Source organism: Macrobrachium nipponense, chromosome 24 (assembly GCF_015104395.2).
Source record: "Macrobrachium nipponense isolate FS-2020 chromosome 24, ASM1510439v2, whole genome shotgun sequence".
Lineage (NCBI taxonomy): Eukaryota > Metazoa > Arthropoda > Malacostraca > Decapoda > Palaemonidae > Macrobrachium > Macrobrachium nipponense.
Window position 1 is genome coordinate 63950930 of NC_061091.1, and position 13022 is coordinate 63963951.

Below are 13022 nucleotides of genomic sequence, written 5' to 3' on the forward strand. Positions count from 1 at the left end.
TTGGTTTTTGGTTTTAAGTTTTTGTTGTGTTAACATGCTACGGAGAATTAGGCACAATCATGAATATTTGGTGGCTGTTCCAAAGTGGACCAGTCCATGTTCAGAATGCATGCAAAACTGGGCTACGCTTGTTGACCAAGTGAGGATAGACGATTGACAAGGATTATGATATTGGAGATTGTATATGACACAAACAAACAACAGAGATCATCAAACGCACTTCAAGTAACAGAAAAGGGAGACATTTTCCCAAGTGAGGCCAGTGAAAGGTTTAAACAAAAAACACAGACATATGTATTCTCGTCGATTATATTTTATATAAAATGACTCGTATGTATTGTGACTGATACTCAACCATGTCTAGCTGAGCTGTATTATAGAGCGAAGAATCTCCTGGAAAAAAAAAAATGGGTTTTTAAAAGCTCGATGATATTTCTGGATTATGTCGAAGAAAACCCAACAATAGTTGAACCTGAAAGTTTCTTCAAGCCTTGCCGAGAAATAGTAATTGCATTAATTAAAGTTTAAGGAAACCAAATATGACAAAGGTTTACGAGTGAGTTCTCCTCCCATGAGGCAGGTTGCACTTAATTGATAAGTGCCAAGCAATCTTTTACTTTAGGGGACCGTCCGCTATGATGCCTATTTTTTTTATTTATTATGCAAAATAGATAATTTTCATATATGTTTTAGATATATATATAATACCTTCATCATATAAAAATTTCAAGTCATTTGAGCAAAAACTTTTAGTTTTATTAGCAAAAATTATGATTTAAAAAAAAAAAATAGGTAACGATTTCTCCGCTAATATGACATCAGTTGTATTGAAAATCATACCATAAAAACTTCTTTATATACGGAACAATTCTGTGTGACAGAATTTTAATTTTTGTTTTTGTTTTTTTTTTAAGAATTTTTTTTTTTATTTTTTTTATTTTTAGTCTAGACACAAAAATCTAAAAAAAAAAAGGAAGAAAGAAATCGGAATTCTGTCACACAGAATTATAGGATTTTTATTCCTCTTTCCAATGATATCTTTCTCTTTAAAATTGGATAATAAATAACCGAGTAATAGCTTACCGACATGCGCATAAGTATGTTTTTGAGTTATGAGCTCCCAAAAATTTGCTATGTAAATTTCGCTTTTTTCTTATAAAAGTCAAAACAACATTATTATAATTACTTTATTTGTACTTTTATTGTTGATTTCTATATCAAGGATCCTGGTCCTACCCCTAAAAGTGGTATTAATACCCTCAGCGTGACACCAGACAATGATGTTGACAGCGAGACATGAGACAATGAGGGCGCTGATAACAATGAATTTTTGTGTTTTTCTTTCAGCACACTCCTGGCCTTCGCTATTTGCTAGCCTTAGTTGCTGAGTAACCTTCTTGATCTTAGGTAACTTCGGCATTGCTATAAGTTCACTAAGAAGTTATAAAAACAACGTAAATAGCTAGTGACCAAACGCAAGTGACGAAGTGCATGTAACTCCTTTGACGTCTGTGGCGTAACTGAGTCATTCTCTGAGTCTCGCGGCTCTCGCCTATAAATAGCCGCTCTGAGCAGCTCCCCTCTCTCTCACACTACCTTTCATCGCTACCAGATGTATGAGAATCTCGAAAAAAATCTGAAAAAATCCCTGTATATATGCAAAAATAAACACGCAAAACAATCCTGTCAAACTCAGTCATACAGACGACGCAGTTACGATGACGTCATCATTTAAAAACTGTTATACCTTCATTATTTGTAAAAATAATTGGCTGAAACTTCTGGAAAGCATGCACGGCATGTTTCTGTATAGATACAAGTAATAACTCGATTTTTTATTTTTTCAAGTTGACATGTCATCCGCCATAGCGGACGGTCCCCTTAATGTAATCTAAGAAATAATTTATTTTAGCATTAGAATTTTGGTATTGATAGTATTTGTATTTAATTCAATGTTCATATTGACATTGATATGATCTTAATATTAACACTGATATTGGAATGATGGAGGCCAAATCTATGCAGGAGAAGTTAGGCTTATGAAATGAACTTGCCCCTGAGTTTGGTCTACTCTCCAAGGCTGTTAGGAAAAGACTTGGGTATCACAGGGTGAGATGCGGTTTTTGACCAGATCTCACCTCATATGCGCAGGCGTTGCCAGATCTCATAGATTCCTTGCTTACAATCTCAGATTGTATTAACCGGTTTACCAGCTGCACTTGGAAATATCCTATTGTTGAGACCTTAGGTTTGTTAGCCATGAAAAATACAAATTGATTTTAAAATTAGTCATTTTGTACCTTTGCATTGCTATTCTAGTAATGGTTGCTTTTTATCTTTATGAGGGCTGAATAGGGAGGGTTGGAATCAAGAAGGGGATCTGTCTATAAAACTAAATATGCAGTGAACTGTTCAGTGGATGTTATACATGCTAGAACGTTGCCCAGAAGAGTCACCACAGATAAATCTCCCTAATTTTGTGGCTGTGTAATGTAATGACTACTACATCAAACTTGGGTGCAGCCAAAGAAGCAAGCTCACCCCTTGAATTTGGAACATTAAACATAGTCATTATGATGAAGAGGCCATGTAATTGCTAATCTAATGGAACTTAGAAAAGTAGATGTGGTGTGTGCACGAGTCCTGTTGAAGTGTAATAAAGCACTTTTTCTTAACCGCCTGGGGAGCACCTCAGTGGCGTGATCGGTATGGTCTTGGCCTGCTGCCTCGGTGGCCGCGAGTTCGATTCTTGGGCATTCCATTGAGGGATTAGATATGTGTATTTCTGGTTATAGAAGTTCACTGTCGACGTGGTTGGGAAGTCACTTAAAGCCGTCAGTCCTGTTGCTGAATAACCATGGTTCCATGCAACGTAAAAACACCATACAAACAAACAAACAAACAGTTAACTGCCTGGGTGAGAGTCTCGGTTGCTTACTCTTGGCTTTCTACCCGGTTGTTTGCCTGTTTTCTCTAGTTTGCTTGTCTGTTTGTGTGTGCTTGTGTTGTTATGGCTTCCTCTGCTTTGTCTCGGCCACGCCAACGTATGTGCCGGGAACTCGAGGTTTCCCGTGTTCTCGTTTCCCGGCTTCTTCAGCTACAGACCCACACTCCACATGCTGTAAGTGTCGTGCTAATGTTTGTAGTATAACGAATCCCTGCCCGGCGAAAATCACAGTGGAAATTATTTTATAGTTAGAGGGAGCATTGTAGACTTTCGAATCTTCCTTGTTGGGAAGGGTTTTCATTGCCATACCCAGATGCTTCGTCTTCTTCTGCAGTCACACCCCATGATGCTAGAATTTTTGTGCTTGTGTCTCCTTCCTTTTCTTTCATCGATTCGTCGTTGGAAGTATTGGGAGGCCCTCAGGCTGATTTAATGGGTCAGGTCGCCCCCTCTTCTTCGGGGGTTAATTTGCTTCCTGCGAGGGAGGAGGCTATTTCATCAGTTTCTTTTATTTCAGGTTCGAAGGCGTCCGAAATGGTGGCTCTCTGGGCGTCACTTGGGCTACGGGGTTCACCCTCCTTAGAGGGTTTGCTGATGCATTTCATGGATGCTTGTCTCCCCCCTCAGGCCTCCCTAGCTCTACCTCCTCCCCCTGGCCTTCTCTACATTGGTGCCTGTGGTCAGCCATTTTGTATCGCTTTGCGAATGAGGCCTGCCGCTAGCTTGGGTCAGGGGGAGGCCGTGACTTCTCTCTCAGCGCTGCTGGTGACGTCACTTCCAGTTTCCTCGTCGTCGTTGGTTGGGGCTGCTGCACTGCCTCGCTCCTCTGTGTCATCATCGTTTGCTCCCGTGACGTCATTGCTGCCATCCAAGATGTATCCTTTTCCTTCTGTGTCATCTGCGTCCACTCTCACGGATCCATCTGAGGCTTTATATCAGGTGGCTCTTTAGAGATTGGACTCTGTTTTGGAGGGTAGGTTTGCTGCCTTCTCTGCTGAGAAATCTGTGAGCAAACATGTTGCATCGCCTCCCCCTTCTCTTGACAAGAGGGTGTGTAAGGAAGGAGTACTGACATCCTCCCCTCCATCACCCCAATCTCCACCACGTCAGCGTATCAAGTGTTGGAGGATTAAGGACTTTGCCTTTTCTTCGTCGACGAGTGAGGAGCGGCATGTCCGTGTTCCTGAGAGTGTTAGTGTTTCGTCCCCTGTGCAATCTGCTGTAGTTGTGTTGTCTTCTTCGGAATACGAGCGTGGTGTAACCTCGCATGTATATGTGCATGTTGGTGATTTATCTGGTACTTTTGCTCCGGTGCCTATTCGTCGTCGTAAGGATCTTAAAGCTTCTGTGAAAAGATTGAAAGTTGTGAATGTGGAAGTGATGCAGCCGGGGTGTTCGCCTTTCCCTCCCATTTATGCTGTTCGGAGTTCAACTCCGAGGAATTCTTGTTCTGCGACAAGAGTTCGGGTGCTTCTCCGTCGCACGTATATGGGTCTGCTCCACATGGACGCTTACGTGGTCACATATGCAAGTCATCTATTGTGAGTGCTCCTAGTATTATGGTTGGTTTGTCGCAGGAGTTGGCGCTTGGCCCCAGTCAGAACAGGTCTTTGGTGTCTGTGTTGGGTGGTGCTTCAGGTTCTTTGGCTGCTGGGTTTGCAGTTGGTTTGCACGAGGAAGGTGTTTTGGATAAGCCTGCATCTTCTTCTAGTTGTTGACCTCCATTGCTGGCGCAGGAGGAAGGAGATATAAGAGTTTTTGTCTTCCTTTACCAAGGTTGTTGATCTCATTTGTGGGTTCAACAATCTGGAGAGTAGGACTCAGGCTCGGTTGTTTTTCATTCCTACTTGCTTGGAAGCCTTGCTGGGGGCTACAAAGATCCTAAACCGTCGTTTCAGCTTCCCCTATGTGGGCATGTCCAGTCAGTCTTGCAAAAGGTGAACGCTTCTGTGTCAGATCAGGACGGATCTCTTTGATCAAGGGGTTCTTCCAAGTTGCTTTCTCCACCAACTCATGTAGCATAGAAAGTATTATGTTACGAACTCTTATCTGCTTGTTGCCTCGACACCTTAACCCAGACGTTATACGTCTCTAGCCAGGGTTGACTTTGGAGCAGCTGAGGTCAGTGGCGACGTCCTTGTCTCCATAAGGTGCCTCGGATTTGGAGTCTACAGCAGCCTCCATGTTCCAGACGGGGTCATGGTTAGACTTGTGGTCAATGGCTATTGCCAAGATTGTGTCTGACAGGTCTGCAGAAGGGTTCGTAAGTGCTTCTTCTTTTGCCAGTTTGTTGCAGTCTGGGGGGAAGGCGTTTTTGTATCTTGCACATCTTAGTGTCAATTTGTGGGCTAATCTTCTGATCAGAAGAGACGTAGCGTTGTCAAGGATGGCAAGATCGGTTGACCCCAAGTCCTTGTTGGCGCTCAGGAATGGGAATCTATTGGATTCTCATTTCCTGTTTCCTCGGACTGAGCTGGAGGACGTGATAGACCGGCAGCGAGCTGATACGAAGGACAGGTTGGTGCACCAGGCTGTGTCCAAGTCGGAATCTCGTTCTTGGAGATGTCTCCCTCCCCCCCTCCCCCTCCTGCTCAGCAGCAAATGCAGAGATCATCACCTGGTTTAAGCTGGGCCCTCTCATTTGTCGTCTTGGCCTAAGGCAGAGGACCAACATTCCTTTCAGTCCCACTCCTACAGGTCAAAGAAAGGCTCCAGGGGTAGAAATAAGGGGGGGTCGTCATAGGTTGGGCGCCTCTCCCTCTCCTTTGCCACAGGTGGGGGTGTGCCTGGCGGGCCAGTAGGCCAAGTAGCAGAGTTATGGGGCAGAGAAGTGGGTTGTAGATGTCCTTCAGGTGGGCTATCTACTTCCGTTTGACTTCTTCTCCCCCCCCCCACCTCCCACACACACTAGGACAGACTTCTGCTCAGGCGAGTGTATCCCCCAGTTTCTCCGAAGTTCTTAGCTTTCTGGGAGGAAGTCAGAAAATGCTTGATAAAGGTGCGATAGAGGAAGTGGTGTGTCTGTCTCTGGGGTTTTACAGTCACACCTTGGTGCCAAAGGTGACAGGGAGTTGGAGACCTGTGATCGACCTATCCACCTTGAATCATTTTGTCAGGAAGACGAGGTTCGAGATGGAGACCCCGCGACCGGTGTTGGCAGCTGTGAGGGAAAATGACTTCATGCTGTCGATAGATCTAAGGGACATGAACTTCCAAATCCCTATTCATCCTTCGTCCAGGAAGTTCCTTCGCTTCTCTCTCATCTCGACTTGGGCTCATGCTCGAGGGATCCATTTGCTGAGGTACCTTGATGACTGGTTGGTCTGTGTGAGTTCCAGAGAGAAGCTGTTGCAGGATAGAGATTGCCTGCTTCAGTTTTGTCTGGAACTCTGCATCTTGGTGAACCTAGAGAAATATAATCTTATACCCAGTCAAAGGATTCTTTATCTAGGCATGGTCATCGATACCGCAGTCCCGAGGGTTTTCCCGTTGGATCAGAGGTTGTAAAAGTTGCGAGTAGTGGTGCATGACTTCCTGTCACAACCAGATCAGTTAGCTCATCAGTGGCAAATTCTTCTGGGGATTTTATCTTTACTGGAGAAGCTGGTCCCTCATGGGCAACTTTATCTTTGGTTTTTGCAATGTAGACTAAGGGACTTGTGGTCTCCGATGGGGGACTCACCCCTGTTAAAGGTACCTCTGTCCCTAGAAGTGAGAGATCTTCATCGGTGGTTGGACGATCAGAATCTCTTGAAGGGTCTTCCTCTGCGTTCTCTGCCACCGGACTTCTTTCTGTTTTCAGATGTCTCCCTCATAGGTTGGGGTGCTCATTTAGGCGGCCTCATTACTTCAGGCGGTTGGAGTTTGGAGGACAGACAGACAGCATATCAACGTCTTGAATTAACGGCAGCCTTTCTGTGTCTGAAGGAATGTCGATGGAAAGTAGAGGGACATTCTGTTGTTCTCATGCCAGACAACACCACAGTGGTCGCTTATGTGAACAAGTATGGGGGACTGGTTTTGCATCAACTTCACGCTTTGACAGTCGAGGTTCACCAGTGGGCAGTCAGCAATTCGGTTGAGCTGTCAACCAGGTATATCCCAGGCAAAAGGAATGTGGTTGCAGACAAGCTCAGTCATCGGGATCAGGTCATAGGCACAGAGTGGTCCCTTCATCAGGTTGTGGTGGACAGGCTTATCCAGGTTTGGGGGAGACCTATGCTGGACCTCTTTGCGACCCGGTTCAACAGGTGGTTCTGGATCCTCTGCCGTTAGTGGAGGATGTTTTCTAACATCCCTGGGACAACCTGGAGGTGTATGCCTTCCCTCCATTTTGTTTGATCTGCCAAGTGCTGAACAGGACGATGAGTTTGCAAAATCTCAGGATAACATTAGTAGCTCCTTTGTGGCCGCAGGTGGAATGGTTTCTGGATCTGCTGTTGTTGTTGTCGGAGGTGCTGAGGGAGATTCCCCCGTGGCAGCATCTTTGTCAGCCGCACTTAGAAAGATTAGAAAGATTCCATCAGTCTGTAGAATCCCTGTCTCTTCACAGTTGGAGGCTATCAAGTATCTCCTCCGAGCGAGAGGCTATTCTCAGAAGACAGCAGGACATATGTCCTGCAATCTCAGGAAATCTACCTCTGCCGTTTACCAAGGTAAATGGGCGATCTACTGTAATTGGTGTCTTAAACAGGGTTTTTCTCCACTCAGAACCTCTATTCAGCACATAGCAGACTTTTTGGTCTTCCTCAGGGATAAGAAAGGCTTGTCTGTTTCTGCCATTAGAGGCTCCTTATGAGCCTTTATGTCGTTCATCAGACAGGAACTTGACACTCAAAACTGTTTTCCTCCTGGCCTTGGCTTCTTCAAAGAGAGTTGGGGAGCGTCATAGCCTGCGCTATGATGTGAAGCACACCAGTGGTTGGGGGTCAGTGTCCTTCGAATTTGTCCCGGAATTCATGGCTAAGATCCAGAATCCCTTGGTGCAGGATGACAAGTTTGCCTCCTTTTCCATTCCATCTCTGGATGACTTTGTGGGTAGTGATTCTCAAGAGCTCTTGTTGTGTCATGTCAGAGCTCTGCGTTGCTATCGTAAGAGGATACGACATCTTAGGCCAGGTTGTCGTAGGCTTTTTGTTAGCATGGGGCGTTCTAAGAAAGAGGTGTCCAAGAATACAATCTTTGGTTATGTGAAGCTATCAGACAGGCATACTTGACTCTTGATGATTCCGCCACCATGTCTGTGCAAGCTAGAGCACATGACGTCAGGGGTATTGGTCCCTCTCTGGCTCTCAAGAAGTTGGCTGTTCATAGAGTTTTGAGCGCTGGTACTTGGTTATGCCAGTCCACGTTCACCTCTTTCTATCTTAAGGATGTTGCCCACAGATCTATGGACACTTTTTCCTTGGGTCCTGTGGTGGCTGCCCAACAGATTGTGTAACTCATCGTTGCCCTTAACTGGGTACGTTTGTATCTTACCTAAGATGATTGTGTGGAAGAGAGAATGAGTGAGTTGGCTGGTCTCTTTCTTTCTCTTGTTCCACATACGTACTGGTAGTTTGGTTGCTTTGTGTTTAAATAGTCAAACCCTCTATTCAGTAGCATATACTCCACTCTCTAGCAAGGGGGAGTGAGGAGTAACAACAAACCCTGATGCATTGGTTTGATATCGAACGGTCAGAATTTTTCTTTAGTTCCCCACTGCAATGAATCTTCCCATATATCATAGTACGTAACCCAGTGGCTGAGTTGTTGGATATCAGTTTATCTAGCTTCTCATGGGCATTAGTCCCTCTCCTGTAGATACTTCTTTTGGAGTTGGACTTGTGGGTTGGCCCCCAGCCAGTTTAGGATGTCTGTACTTCTCACTAAGTATAAGTCTATCCTATTGTTAGGACTGAAGGTTTGTTCGCATATGAACAAATTAAAAATTTACTAAGACAATTTGTATTGTGCATAGCTACAAACCTGAGGTCTTATCGTTTTACTGCCCACCTCTAGCCGCCCCTCTGTCATCTTATGACATCCTGGGTTGAGAAAGACTAAACACGATAGCATTGGTGTGCGGTCATTGACCAGTTTTCACCCAATATACGCACACGTTGCCAGATCTCACAGATTCCTTTTTTCAATCTCCGATTGTTTAACCGGATCCAACTAGGCGCTAGAAAATTATCCTATTGTTAAGATCTCAGGTGTTTAGCTATGAAAAATACAAATTGCCTTAGAAAATTTGTCATTGTTTGAGGAAGAATGAAAGGATCATGAGAATAAGGTTGGGCGCTGGGCATGCGCACTTAACATGAGTATGGCTATTGCTGGAATAGGATATGCTTAAGAGAATACTAGTTTCTGGACTGACTTGATGAGGAAATTAAATTGATTGAAGCAGACAAAAGAATAATTATAGGAAGGGACCTAAATGGGTTGGTCAAAGCAATGAGACTGTATATCCATTGAGAACATTGCTACAATGATCAGATCAAAATAAAGGTGAAAGGTTAATCGACATTGCTGTGGGAATAGAGAACAACTTGTAAGCTCTCCTTTACTTGACCTAGCTGTTTTTGCTAACGAAACTTGGCGGGCTGCTGCTGCAAATAGTGTGGCCTGTCAGATTTAATTTTCAATTTACTAGGCATTTTATCTTGGCTACAACTGAAGTGTAGTTTTGGAATATCCAGACTTCCATGTGTTTAAGCAGATTTGTTCCTGTTTTCTGCTGATGTCTTTTGAACTAGGTGCATCAGTTTTATTTTATGTTCCATCATACTTATTTAATTATCATCTTTTCCTATAACATATCTCTGTGGGCTGATTCCTCATTGGAATGCTATATGGGTTTTCAGCAGAACATTTACAAAAAGAAAATGTACAATTGACCATCCTAAGTGGAACCTCCCTTTGATTCTCTGACAGCTTGTTGAAGTGATATATGGACACTCTTCCTTAGACCATACAGTGTGGAGAGTGTTCTCTTGAAGCAGGTCAGTGAGGTACATGCTTTGTTGAGTCCATGAGTCCACCTGATGCTCTGGACTTTGTGAGAAGGAATCAGGTATCTAGTAATCCTTGTCTTGTTGTAAACTTAAAACAGAGGATGATCTCCTGCTCTATCCTGTGAGGGCCATCAACCTTTTCCTGTCTCCAGTTCAGTGGAAAAACCAGGCCTCCAGGAACACTTATGTTCTTATGGTCAAGGTAGGCAGTCTTATGGGCATAGGCAAATGTGCTTTAAGATGAAGCTGGAAAGGTAAGAGTGATTGTTCACAAAATCTGAGCCATTTGAGCCATTTGTAATTCATTGGCTTTTAAAAGAAATATTATTGCAAGTTTAGCTATTTTTATGCAGGAAGTTGCTTTGCCAATCTACTTTACCATAAGAATGGCTGAGTTTCAACTCATTGAGGCTGTTGGTTGTGTCAGGCTAAGTTTTTACTTGCTGCAGCAGATGCAGGGGTGGTTTCATGTTTTTCCTCTTCTTGATTCATCCTTTATTTATTCTTCATGTGTGATTAAGAGATATACAGGTAGCCCTCGGTTAAGGTTTTACGGCGCTAGTCTAGCGACGCTGTTAACTGGATTTTCGGTGCTGATCTCTGGTTAGCAGAGCCGATATCTGGTTAGCAGTGCCAATTTCTAGTTAACAGCAGCGCTAATCTCTGGTTAATGGTGCCGATACTCAGTTAGCAGCGCTGTTAAGCAGGTTTTTAGTGCTGTTATTGATGATTTTCGGTTAGCAGCATCTGCTGAGGACGGAACCCCCCGCTGTTAACCGAGGGCTGCCTGTAGTCTACTAAGGGTGTGAGTTTCTGCATCTCATATTTGAAAGGTTAGTTTATGTTTCACTTCTGACAGTGTACCATTACAAACTTCTTGCTTTATGCTTTTGAGTTTTCTACTAAAGTAACCCGTAGCATTACTTGAACCTTTGTATCTGACTCGTATGGTCCCCAAGTATTCACCTGGATCCAAGCAGTCAGGTGCTTTCAATTTCTTAATCTCCGTCCTAAAATGCTACTCACTTGTAAATATGATTGGTGGGGTTATGATAAGACAGACTTTTTAAAAACATAAAAACTAGATTTTCATATAGACATATTACCCATGCACTAAAGTGCCCATCTCAGCCTGTTGTATCTTGCTGGTACATTTTTTTTTTGTCTAAACAGGCAGCAAGAAGAGTACTACTGTTTACTGATGGGTCAACATGGCATATGCATGAACATTTGCTTTCTTTCAGTCATAAAGACAAACTTTGTAAACATTCAGGATTGCAGTTATTGGTATGTTAGGATCGGTTGGTTTGGATGTAAAACCAGTTTTATGTTTTAAGAATGTAGTATTAGCTTGTCAGATTATGTTGTTCATTTAGTAATCATGATTTGTATATCAGTTATGTGATAATTTATTTTTTATTTTCAGATCATGAAGATAAGGCAGATAAAAATCATTGGTTACTTGATGAAAGAGGAATTCATTCACCAATGACAACACCCTCTGTTTTTGATGAGTTCTCTGTCCAAAGTCTCAAAGACATTCATTCCTTTAATAATCAAATGCAGCAGTTTTTAACCCCATCTGTGGCACCTTCAGTAATTCCTCTCTCTTTGAACACACCGTTCTTAGGTTCCGTCAGTAATGCTGGGCCACACATGACATATTCATTTCCCCCTCCAGTACAGTCATTTCCTCTGCCACCTCCACCTGTACCTGTGCAGTCATTGCTCCCTCCAGTGCAGTCCTATCCTCTGCCACCTCCACCTTTACCTGCACCTGTACTTCCACCTTTACCAGTACCTGCTCCTTTACCATTACCTGCACCTGCACCTGTACCTGCACCTGCACCTGCACCTTTACCAGTACCTGCACCTGTTCCTTTCTCGTCTTTGCAATTACAGCATTCAGCTTCCTTATCTGTGACATCATATTCAACGCTACCATCTCGAATTCCTCCTCCAGCTCCAATGGCAGTGCCATCGTTACCATCACATTCAGTTTGTTCAGTCACATCACTGTCACAACCAGCTCCTTCACCTGCACAGTCACCAGCTTCATCTTCCAAACAGTTAACAGCTCCAGATAAAATTTCAGAAGATTCAAGAGATGTCATACAAGCTTTATACAAACAAGACCCAGATACACAAGGTGTTACAGTCATTATTGAACATACTGCTACTCGTATGAACCACACTGAAGCTGAGAATATATTGAAGGGCTTTGGAGAACTTGAGAACAATAGTCTGCGATGGTATCAACGTCAAAAGAGTCAAGATGGTAGGTGTATCACTGTGAAATGTTTTGGATGATATATTTTAGCATTACTGTGTTTGTAAGTGTAGTAGTAATGAATTTGTGAAAATCTCGCTACTTTAATGTTCTTTATAAACAAATCATCGTCCTTGTCTCTGGTGCTCTGTGACACAAATGTCATGTGTGAAATTCTGCCAATTGTCTTTCCTGTGTTTTATCTTTCACAAACCTCCACTCATCAGCAGCCTCCCTTCCCCACCATTTTGTTTTATATATCTTGTAATTATGTGCAGGTACCACTAGTAAACAGGAGTGATCAGGGTAGAGGAAGAACTGGGTAGAAGAGATAAATGAAAGGGAGTTGATGAGTGTGAAAAGTTGTATGGCATAAGTAGGCATATTTGCCTTACTGCAGTTTGGATTGGTGTATCTGCTGCTTTGGAAATTATTCAAAGCTTAATGTCATTGATATATAATATATATATATATATATATACGATATATATAGATCTATTATATATAATAGATATTATAAAATTTTTTATATATGAAATTAACTTTATTTTATATCTTATATATTTATTATTATTATTTATTATTATTATTATATACATATATTATATATTATATATAATATATATATATATATAATTAATAATATATATAATATATATAGAGCTTTTATGATAAACAATAACAGTGCCAAGACCAGGAAGAACATTCTTTATTAAACGAGCTTTCGAGGTTTAAAACCTCATCTTCAGGTTTTAAACCTCGAAAGCTCGTTTAATAAAGAATGTTCTTCCTGGTCTTGGCACTGTTA

General features: G+C 42.6%; 1 protein-coding gene across 1 annotated transcript in view; it reads left to right on the plus strand.

The window, feature by feature from the left end:
• The window catches only part of LOC135205686 (uncharacterized), a gene marked incomplete in the record, with an annotated part of 452407 nt that overhangs the window by 408878 nt on the left and 30507 nt on the right, over positions 1–13022 (plus strand). The window contains 1 exon segment of the mRNA XM_064236602.1: positions 11372–12223. Within this exon segment, the coding sequence (XP_064092672.1) occupies positions 11372–12223 (852 nt within the window).